We start from the raw sequence: 10,999 nt of genomic DNA, 5'->3' as shown, positions 1-10,999 counted from the left end.
TTCCCTGTCCCCTCTGAGTTAGTCTCTCCGGCAGCCGTACTGACAGGTGGGGGTGACCCTGGGTGTAGGGAGGGCTCGGATCCAGGTCTGCAAGAGAGGCAGTGATGCTTGGGCTAAGGGTGTGGCCCAGGAGGCCCCCAAGTGTATAACTGCTGGNGGGCGATCGGAAGGGAGCCAGCCTGGGCCGGGGGTGGGGGGGAGTGGATGTGTTTGTGTGTCACGGGGGAGGGAGGAGAAAAGGGAGGGGAGAGCCCGGGAGCGAGGGAGAGAGAGCGCGCGGCGAGCGAGGAGGGCGGGCGGGAGGCGGGCCCTCCTACCTGGGGCGCGCTCCTCGCTCGCAGCTCGCTCGCCGGGGCCGCGAGTCACCTGGGGAGGCGGACAAGTGCGGACACANCAAGCCCCCTGCCCTTGCCCGCCCCCCGCCGGCCCGCGCGTCCCCTCCGGTCGCCGCTGTCTATGGCTCAGCCCCCCGCCCTGGATCATGCACAGAAACTTTCGCAAGTGGATTTTCTACGTGTTTCTCTGCTTTGGCGTCCTCTACGTGAAGCTCGGGTGAGTATCCCCGTGGGCAGGGGTCGCAGCCCCGGGAAGGGGCAGCCGGGAGGAACCGGCTCCAGAGGGTCCCCCGAGGACACGTAGGGCCTGAGGGGGCACAGCCGGCTCCTGGGGATCCAGGGCTGGCCTGTGTGTCGGACCCTCCCCGCTCGCCCCCCCCTCCTCCGGGCCCAGCAGAGANGGTGGACGGCCCGGCGCGAGGCGGAGACGCGGCTTCCCCGGAGGAGAGGCAGAGGCGCCACCTGAGAATCCTCTCGTCTGTCGCCCATCGCCCGTCCTCTGTCGCCCCCTCCGCCATTTTATAGATGGAGAAACTGAGGCCGGTGGCTGCAGGGGCAGAGCTGTGTGCCCGCGGCTGCTGGTGGCCGCGTTTGTTGTGGGTCTGGGTGCACGCCGTGTCCCTGGGTGTTTGTTTATGGGCGGTCAGGGTGCCGCACCGAGTGCGCTAGGGGTGGGGTGGGGGGGTTGAGAGGGAAGCAGGCTTGAGTATCTCCAGCAGCCCCCGCAGTTGCTCTCTCTGTGCCCCCCCCCATGAGGCCGGGCCTTGTCCCCTCCTGGCAATTCTAGATTAAGCTCTGGTTTTAAGGATCAGGGAGTGAGGGAGGCCAAGCCGCTCACCCCCAAGAGTAAATGGCAGAGCCTGGGACTGGCTCTGGCCTCCACCACCCACCACTCATCCTAGCCCCCTAATACCAGTTCCTCAACAGGAATCACCCCAAAGAACTTCCTCCCACATCAGCTTGTGGAAGGAGCTCTTTGACCCTTCAGTCCCCACCCCAGGCAGCAAGAGGAGCTCCCGATGGCACCGACTTGGGCTCCCGGGGCTGGCTGCAGGGCTCAGAGACCCAGCGTCCAACCTGCCGACCGAAGGCGGCTTCCCTCTCCCCGCTTTCCGGAGCCTCCCTTTGCCCTCTGTAAACCAGACCTCAGCTCTGGCCGTCCCGAACCTGATGGTGGCCAGTGTCTGAGTAGAGAGACCAGTGCACGGGACGCAGCCTGTGTCCCCAGGCACTGTGCCCGCCTCTCTGGAAGCAAGCAAGAAAGCCAGCTCTGCCTTCCCCCCCCCCCCCCCCAGGTCTGGAGTGGGAAGCTTCTCTCTCTGCTGTAGCCCCTGAAACACACGCTCTCCCACTCCTGGGGGGAGAGGAGAAAACCTAGTCTCCAAACACCCCCGTAGAACCACATCCAGGAAAGCCAGGAGGCACCCTGGGATCTGCTAAGGGGGGGGGGGTTGGGAGGGGACTCAGCCTCTGCCCCTCTGGCAGTGTACTGAAGCTGGGGGCTTGCTTTCTTTGCAACCATCTTGGCTGCGCAGAGCAGGCAGGAGGCGGGAGCTGGGCCCAGATGTGGCCTGAGGGGTTAGTGAATTGGGAGCCCGGTGCCTTAAGGATGAGGTTTGGATTCGTGCCTCCCCCTCACGCCTCACCGGTGGCCTTGGGTAGGCACTTTAATCTCCCAGTCTGCCTCCCTCATCTGCAAAATGGGGTCACAGGATCATCTCCTTCACCGGGTACTGGGAAGCTTAGTCCTGGGTGCCTGTGCCCTGGGGGTAGGGGTGGGGCCCAGTAAACACCTGTGGGCACCAGTCAAGCTTTTCTTACTGTTAATGACCTCAGGATCACAGTCGCTGCGGGCGCCCTGGGGACTTCTCCAGAGAGTGTATTTCAGGGCCTCAGAATCCCAGGAGTTGGAATTTTTAGGGCCATAAATGTTCCAAACAAATGCCAGAGATTGTACGCACTGGTAGGTACTCTGTGATCACAGCCCCTCACCAGCCCACTCCTGTGAGTGCACGTTTTCAATGTACACTGGGAAGCTCCCCCATCGGGCACATGCATTGATGTGCAGCCCCCGGCAGGGTGGGGTGGGAGAGGAATGGAGAACTCAGGCATCACAGCCCCTTTGGGGATCTGGGCCCCCAGGGGCAGGTTTTCCTTGGATTCTGAGCAATTCAAGACAAATGGCTTTGGGGAGTCGTTTTGTCTTACTTTTGCACCGAGCCCGCTCCAAGCTGCAGTCCCTGCGGAGGCCAAGCCAGGGCAGGGACAAGCCCTTGGAATCGGGGCAGCCTCTGCCCAGTGAAAGTGGGGTCACAGGAAGTCCTGGGATCAGCCCTGCTCCATTCCTGCCTCCTCCCCCTGGGGGAGGGGCCCAGTGGGATGGAGGTGAAGGAGGCAGCCTCCTCCTTCTGGGTGCCTGGGGCGAGTCTCCAGGCCGGGTCTAGAAGCTGGTAACACCCCCCACCCCAGCCCCTGGCCACATCGCACAGACCCCTCTTTTCTCGTCCTCACCCCTGCCTTGTGCCTTCGCCCCAGGTGATGGGGGTCTACACTGCATCTAGAAGATCATTCATATAGAGCCAGGTTTGGCAGACAATAGGAGGTGGGACTCAAAACCTCAAAACAGGAGATGAGTTTCGGGCCTTAAACAAAATCGCTGGAAGAAGGAGGCTCGTTTGGAAAGTGTGTCTTTGCGGATCTGCTCCTCCCTAAGCTCATTCCAACCAACCCTTCAAAAGGGAGTGAAAGAAGTGAGATGGGGAAGCCAGAGTGGGGGCCTCTGTGCGCCAATGAATGGCCCTTCTCACTATCGGCCTCTCCCAAGAGGCGCCGAGGCAGGACCCTACAGAGACACCAATGCGCATGTGCACAGGTGAGCCCTGCCTGGCTGGGCCTGGTTGGCCAGCGTGAGGGTGTGCGACTCTCCGCCGGTCTAACCAAACCCAGGGGCGCGCGCGGGCAGAGGGACGGCACGCACAGCGCATCTGTGCGCACACACCTGCGCCCTGAGACGCGCCCACGCTCCCGCGGGCACACACAGGCACATGCAGGCACATGCATGCGAACCCGAGAACAGATCCCCGAGCACAGCCCCCCGAGAGGAGCGCACGCCCCCGCGCGGTTACCCCGCAGGTGCCCCCACCCAGGTGCACCTTCCAGAGCCGGCCCGAGCTGCGTGGTTCGCGGAAGTGGGGCGGGGAGGTGGGGGGTGTGGTACGGGCCTAGGCAGTTTGGGCAAGCCCTGGGGGCGGCTCCTGTCGCACGCTCCGGTCAGCCTCCCCTTTAAAAAACCCGCCCGCAGAGGAGGCGGATGTAGGGGCGGCCCGTCCAATGGCAGCTGCGCGCCTCGAGAGACTTGGAGACTTGAGCCAGAGCGAGCGACAGAGCCGGTTCCGACCGATCGACGGACGGAGGGCTAGACAGCCGCCGAGGCGCACCCGCTACCCACTGCCGGTGCCCCGGTCGCGCGCTCAGCCCCAGTGCCCGCCGCTGTCCCAGCCCCAGCTCCAACGCGATGCTCGGCCCTGGCGGCGGGGCACGGACGAATACTGCGCCGGGGCCCGCGCGCCCGGGTCCCTAGCGCCTGGCGTCGCCGCCCCACCTCGGGGAGGGCCGCGGAGACCCCGGCCTCAGCTGGCCCAGGCGCGCTGCCCGCGGGGCCGCCCAGCCCTCCCAGGAGCGCCGGCCCACCATGCTCCTGCTGTCTCCGCGCGGCGCGCTCCTCTCTGTGTACTGCCCGCAGATCTTTCTCATCCTGTCGAGCGGCAGCTACCTGTGAGTGCCGCGGGGCGCACGCGGGGGGCGGGTGGGGAGAGCCCTGCCTTGGGCCTCCGGCGCAGGAGCCGGACCGGCAGGAAGCTCCGCGGTGGAGTCCCTGGGCTGGGCACCGGGTGCCCAACGCGCTCGGTAGCCCAGGGACTTTGGGTCGCCTCTTCGGCCTGAGCCGCCAAGGTGGAGGGCTTGGGGGGAGGGGGGGCTGCCGCAGCAGTGAGAAATTACGGCTCTGGGGTCAGAGAGAGCGTGGCCCGCGAGAGGCCCCGCTGCCGGAGCGGACCGAACTGCGCGCACGGAGCGCGAGGGCCGAAGCGCGCGCGGCGGCGCGGGGATTCCCTGCGCGTCCCACTCGAGTCCCGGACCAGCGGGATTCCCCTTTCCTTTATAAGCCCACGAGGCCCGCACGGCCGTGTCGCACTCGAGAGGGCCGCACGCACACACCCGCTCCCCCGCGTACCCACAGGGACACACGTGCATGCTGCGCCGCACCGGACAGCGCCCGGGCGGTCCTCGGTGGGGACTGCGGCTTCTCACGCCTTCCCGCCGCGCTGAGCCGCCAGACCCAGCAGCGGGTGGCTCCTCACCTGGGGCGAGGGGGGCGCGTAGCGCGCGTGCGGGTGGCCGGGGTGCAGCCCCGGTGTCCAGGCCAAGGCAGCGCGCGGAGCGTGGGCGCGCGTGTGCGTCGGGGCCGGCAGCGCCCACCGGGCTCCGGGAAGCTCCAGGCAGGGCCCCGCCGGGCCCGGGAGCCGAGGGGGCGCGTCAGCGCAGCAGTGGCTTCGCCCGATTCCTAATGGGACGCATATGCTCTGGCCTCCGATTTAAAAAGAAGTTTGATTTATGGAACCGCCGTTTGGGGGAATTTAAGCTGGATGCTACTGATTAAACCTCAGAGCTAGCTCTCCCTCCCCTCCTCTGCTCCCCTCCTCCTCCCCCTCCTTTACACGCGGGCCACGTCCGGGGTCGCCTAACGCGGCCGGAGGGGGCCGGCGCGGCTTCCCGCTCCGCGCGCCGCCCCCGCCTCCCGCGGCCGCGGTCCTAATAAATCGCCGCGCCCCCGCCCCCTGTTAATAGACGCGCAGCCAATGTCTCCTCCAGCTCCTAGGAAATTACTATCCTACCAGTTTTCCTTCTATAAATAGTCGCGCATCTTGAAACAAAAGTTCGCAACCGCAGCCAGATGCTGTGAGGCCCGCGGTTTCCCGGGCTGTGGGACATAATTACAAGGTCCAGGCGCAGAGAGTGCTCCAGGCCCGGCGGGCAGCCCGGCTGCAGAGGCATCGCCTGAGGGGGGGGGGGTGGCCGCCCCAGGCAGGGCAAGGGGCCGGATGGGGACCTCCTGACCGTTGAGGAGCCAGGCTAGGAAGGTGGCGCGCTGGAGAATCCTGGTTTCTGGCATCCCTCCTGGGAAATGGATCAGCCAGGGGAGCTTTGGAATCCCAGCCTTCAGTTCTCAGAGGTCAGAGGTTGGGAAGCCTCCCCCTCGCCTGAAAACTGCACATCTCAGTCTTAAACCAGAGAATCGGCAGCGTGTGATGCTTTAAGAAATCGTTTCTGGAACCAGCTGGCTGAGGTTGGGGATTCATAGGGAGGTGTCCGGGGCCAGGATTCCTGGGAGGGAGGGGGGCTGGCATAGGAATCTGAGAGGAGGAGGTGGGCAAGGGGGTCTGGAGCCCGAGGGAATGAGAGCGAGGCAGCAGCAGCGAGGGGCCCGGGCAGGTGGTGGCCAGTATGTGTGCGCGGACCCGGACTTCCCTCTGGGCTTGGCGCTCCCAATCCGGGCCTGCAGTGAGTCCATCTATGCCCGCACAGGCTCATTCCCTGCATGCTCACTGCCAGCTTTGTTGGGGGAAATTCCTCCAAAGGCGACAGTTTTCCAGACGTTCCTGGGCCAGTGCTGGGGTCCAGCAAAGCAGACTCCCCCCCCTGCCTGCACCTGGACCCTGCCTTCAGCACCCCCTGCCCCAGCACCAGCCCGGCCGGACCTTCAGTCCCCCCTGGGTGGGGAGAAGGGGGAGAAAGTGCTGATGCCAGGCTTTCCCTGAGCAGAGACCGAGGAAGCTGTTCCCAGGAGCACGAGACAGAGGCCCTGGTATCTGGGCTTTCCACCCCGCCCCCGCCCTGTCCTGTACGGGTGGGCACAGGCTGGGTGGGTGGGAGGGAGCCCCTGCGGGCAAAAATGGCAGAGCAGTGAAAAGACCCCCGTGGGTGGCTATGTGGGTGCCTGAATGCAGGTGAGGTGGTCCCCGCAAACGCCCTTAGAGAAGAGCTCGGGTCAGCAGTAAGCCCACTTCAGTGCCGCAGGGATACTTAGGCCGGTCGCCCCGTGGGATCTGAGGATGCCAGGGGCAGGAGGGGCCCTGGGCGGAGGCTTCTTTCTGCTCCAGAGAACTTTCCAGAAGGCATCCCACTGCTGGGATCACAGACACTGGTGGACAGTTGATCCTGCCCTTTTCATCTGGGCTGCTCTCCTGGCTCCCTGTCTTGGGCTGTGGTCCGTGCCTAGCGAGTCCCAGATGCATGCCTGGGCCCCTGCCACTGATTGGGTCAGACGGGTGTGCTGGCCTGGAAGGGCCCTGAGCCCTCCCGCCTGACACTGAGCTTGGCGGGCGGAGTGGGGCGGCTCTGGCCAGCCTTACCCCTCTCTGCGCAGCTCTTGTCAGAACAGAAGCGTCCAGGGCCAGTGGGGGGTCAGTGAGGGCCCCGGGGAGGGCAGGTGGGGGCCCGCGGTGCCCATCAGCTGGTGAGGGGGACTTGTGCCAGGACCGGGCTGGCCCGCTGTCCTGGGCAGGTCCCTTCCGGCCTTGGCCTCCTCTCCCAGATGTGGAGGCTGGCTGCAGTGAGGCCCGCAGGTCTTCCGGTACGAGCCTCTCACGGTGACCGCCCGCTCTGGGGAGCTGAGTGAGTCACGGGTGACGGGGCGGTTACTCACCGACCACCTGGCTGTGGGGAGGTGGGGGGCGCTGACCACTGCCCTGCCGAGGCTGGGCCTCTTCCCGGCTCTGCCGCTGTGGCTTTATTCGTGGTGCCAACCGCAGCCCCAGAAGCCCTGTGGGCAGGACCCTGGGGGGGGGGGCGGGCACTGCTGAATCAGGCCCCCTCCCCTGGCATCGGAGCCTGTGTGGCAGCAGATCTGGAGCTGCCTGGCTTAGTGTAGACGGGCTTCCCCTTGGGAGGAGCGGTTCCCAGCCTGCAGGCTGCGTCTGTCCAGGTTTGGGAAGAAGAGCTCGGCTGTGTGGCCTCGAGCAGGTCTGTGAGCTTCTCTGGGCCACAGTCTCCTCATCGGTCACTCACTGGAGGGATGACTTCCTCCCTGGAGGCTGCCGCTGGGCCCGCAAGCCTCTGGGATTCGAAGGATGTCCACGCAGGGGGTTAGCACTGAGAACCTCCAAGGGACCTCTGGCGTGGGCTGGAGAGATGAAGCTTCTCCAATCCCAAGTGCTCCCTGAGCCTAGCAGCTCATCAGCCGCTAACCAGAGGGGGGAGGGTAGGCTCTGGAGATGACCCCATCTGACCCTGTGTGTGTGGGGGGCAGACGGAGGGCCGGGAGGGGAAGGCGGGTCCTCATGACCTTCCTCCAGGTCCCGGAGCACCCTGGAGTCACGTGGGGGCCCGCAGGAGAGTGGCTCATTTTCTCATCTCGTTCCTCTGGAGTCCTCCCTGATCGCGGGGCCCCCTCCCTGCTCCTCCTCCTCCGCCCGCTGTGCATTCTGTAACCTCCGCTGTGTCTTAGTGCTGTCAGGGCCACTGGGACTCAAGCGCCTGAGCGGGGCTGTGAGGGTCCAGCAAGCAGATGCAGGGACGTGGCTGCCGGGTGTACAGTAAGTGCTCCAGAGATGGGGTCCTCCTCAGCCATGAGGAGCAGGGAGGCTGGCCGCCCCATGATGCAGAGGAAGGTCTGGTGGCCGTGTTTGTGCAGGGGAGAGTGTTGAATTCTCTAGGGGGTCTCAGAGGGCTTCCTGGAGGAGGCAATGCCTAGATTAGGTTTTGAAGGACTGGAGGAGCTGCCTAGACGGGAAGCAAGAGAGACTTCCAGAGGAAGGAAGAATGCACTCGCCCAGGGGTCCTCCTGAGAGAGCGCCTCCCGGACCCTTGCCGAGACGGGCAGACAGGGTGTGGGGCCCAGCAGGGAGGCCCTGTGGAGGCCACACAGGAGCCGGGGTAATAGTCCCCGCCTCGCCCCTGAAATGGCTCTGCAACCGCGTGAGCAGAAATTCTCCAGCAGAGCAAGGCGTCCCGGCATCCCTGGGTCTCGTCCTCCAGGTGAAAGGTGCTCATCAGGGAGCAGACCATCACGAAGGAGGTCATGTTTGGGGCATTGTTTTGGCTCCTCTAGGGACACTGGCCACAGGCTGGCAGATCTCACGCCCTGACCCTGCCCTTCACCCCTACCACGTCCCCTGGAGCCTCGCGCCTGCCTTGGGGGGCAGGCGGCCAGGGCGCTGAGCCTGTGGCGAGCCCGGACCCCTCCTGGGGGCCTGGCCCAAGGCTCTGTCATCAGACTAGGCTGCGCGGAGTCTGAGGGTGGTGGCAAGGGGGGTCTTGACTGTGGAGACCCAGACCCTGGGCCAGCTCTGGCTTGGGGGCGCCGGGAACGGGGCCCCTCGTGGGGGCTCTCACGCCCTGGGGCAGGCGGAGGGGCCTCAGACAGCTGCCTCGGAGCCTCCATTTTCCCTGGTGCGGGTCCGGCTCGGATAGGGCTCAGCACCCCCGCCCCCAGCTCCTCCAGCAAGGGACAGGAGGCCGGGAGCCCTCTCTTGTCAGATGAAACCTCGGCCCAGGGCTCCCTCAGCCCGATGAAAGGGTCATTGTGTGGTGCGGGCCGCCCGCTGGCCAAGGACAAAACGGCCGTTTGTCCTCCTTCCCCGCGCGGGGCTGCCCCCCCACCCCCGGGCCGGCTAGCAGGGTGGGGGTGGGCACAGGTGCGCTCCTTCCTCCCTTTCTCCATCTTCCCTGTCTCCATCCCGGAGCCGCTCAGCTCGCCTGGGCCCCTGCCCGGCCTGCCCTCGATGCGGGGTGTCCTCGCCCTCCGAGTGGGGAGCCCCAGGCCTGGGTCAGCCTGCGGTTGGCAGGGGGTGGTGAGCTCCCCAGCGCCAGAGGCATACAAGCAGGTGTAGGAGCGAGGGCCAGGGATGCTGGGCAAGGGCCCTGCCTGGAAAGGGGCCGGCACGCACGGGCTGTGTGTGCAAGGCGGCCCTGGGGCTGGCCCACATGAGGGTGCGGAGGCCCCGGAAAGGTCACGCCAGAGCACTGGCACTGCCTCGAAACGCTCGGTCTGAGGACGTGAGTGGAATGCCCTAGAAGGGTGCAGCCCGCAGACCCGGAGCAGGACGGGAGCACGACCACCCTCACTGGCCGGCAGCTCCCCAGGCGCTGGCATCTCCTGGGGGGCCCCATCCCGAAAGCACCCATGGGCCTCTGGGGCTTTTCCCCCCCGTGTCCGCCCTCCTCTGGAGATGCTCTCTGGGCGGGAGCTGGGAATGCAGGACCCCTGAGGGAAGGAGCCTTGGGACGAGGGTGGGGGGGTGTCTGGCCCCGTCCCCCCCACGAAGCAGGTGTTGGTGCTGCTAGGGTGCAGAGGCCACCATGCCAAGGGGTCCAGAGCTGAGACTTAGGCGACTGGAGGAAAACCTCCTTTAGGAGGAGCCACCTGCCCGGCAGACCCCTGACTGGGGGCCCAGGGCTCTGCATTCTACTTCTGGAAGATTCCGGTCTTCATGGAGAGGCCCTTCTGTCACGGGACGAGCAGGTGCAAGCTGGTTCGGGGTGGCCGCTCACTTGGGACGCGGTGAAGTGGAGAGTATGAGGGTCAGAGCGCTGAGTAACTCCCTAGGTCATGCCCAACGGGCTGAGCCCGTGTTCGAACCCAGGCCTGAGAGCCCCGCTGCTGGTTCCGTCTCACGCACTGTCTGTAACCTCGTGTGGGAAGACAGACCAACGAATCCAGCTGGTGAGAATCGTCTAGTGAGCAGGCATCATGAGGCTCTGAGCGAGGGCTCTCTCTCTGTCTCTGTCCGCCCCCCCCTTTCTTCCCCCGCCCCCACCTCCACGTGTTCAGATTTGGAGCCAGAGGGACAGCTTTCCCTGGGGGGTGGGGGGTGGGGGGTGAGGGAACGAAGAGCCCCTGATTTCTGCTCCGGCTGCTAACCCAGGGGGCTCTCAGGCTGGCTTGCGCAGAGAGAGAAGGTGCTCCCCGCCGGCCGCTCATGACCTCCGCCGGGCCAGCACGTGTATAGGTGCCGTGGACTTCAGGCGACCTTAGGGGCACCGCTGCCCTTTCCTGCCTTGACTTGTCTGTGCGGGTGATGGGTCCGGATGCCTCAGGGCCCCTCCCCTCCCCTTCTCTCTCTCCAGCCCTGGCTGCCACTCTGAACCTGCTCTTCCCAACAGCAGCAGCCCCAGCAGCCTCTGGGCCAGGTGAACAGGGCAGGCCGTGTAAGCAGGTGTAATTGGGGAGCTCTCTTCCTTCCCTGTCACTTACGCAAAGCCCTGCGGTGCCCTACACAGCAGGAGCTGCCAACCTGTCTGCAGCGACGAGGGTGAATAGGGGAGGCCGTGGCCCTAAAGTATGTTCTGGGGAGAGTGGCCAGGGGATGGAAAAATATGNNNGCTGGGTGAGTTGGGGGCGGAGTGTGGGTGATTGCAGTTGCGGGTTGGCCATGGCTCCCTGCCCTCCCCCCAGCACCCAGCACCCAGCACCCAGCACAGCACTCAGTGCTAAGTCAGTGTCCAGCAAACACTGTGAAAGGTCAGGTGTCTGCTCCTGTGTCTGTGGCCCTGCGAGACCCATTGGCCGGGTCAGGGTTCTCTTGCCCCGTGGATGGCAGAGGCCTCCGGGCCCCGGGTGTGCTGGCCCCCAGCGCTTGTGGGTGGGCACGGCGGAAGGGGTGGGC

The 10,999-nt window shown here is 65.6% G+C and overlaps 1 protein-coding gene across 2 annotated transcripts in view; it reads left to right on the top strand.

Annotated features, from left to right (window-relative positions):
* The first annotated feature begins 401 nt into the window (after positions 1–401).
* Positions 402–10,999, top strand: part of WNT7B (Wnt family member 7B) — a 46,124-nt gene continuing 35,526 nt past the window's right edge. Inside the window, exon 1 of one of the 2 annotated variants that reach the window (XM_077758017.1) lies at positions 402–552. In XM_077758017.1, the coding sequence (XP_077614143.1) occupies positions 457–552 (96 nt within the window). In that variant the 5' untranslated portion in view covers positions 402–456. The remainder of the gene's footprint in view (positions 553–10,999) is intronic. The other variant, XM_077758018.1, reaches the window with a different exon arrangement.

This window comes from Crocuta crocuta, unplaced genomic scaffold, assembly GCF_008692635.1.
Source record: "Crocuta crocuta isolate KB4526 unplaced genomic scaffold, BGI_CrCroc_1.0 scaffold143, whole genome shotgun sequence".
Lineage (NCBI taxonomy): Eukaryota > Metazoa > Chordata > Mammalia > Carnivora > Hyaenidae > Crocuta > Crocuta crocuta.
Note: the sequence above shows the minus strand (reverse complement) of the source record. Positions and strands in the feature narration are given on the sequence as shown.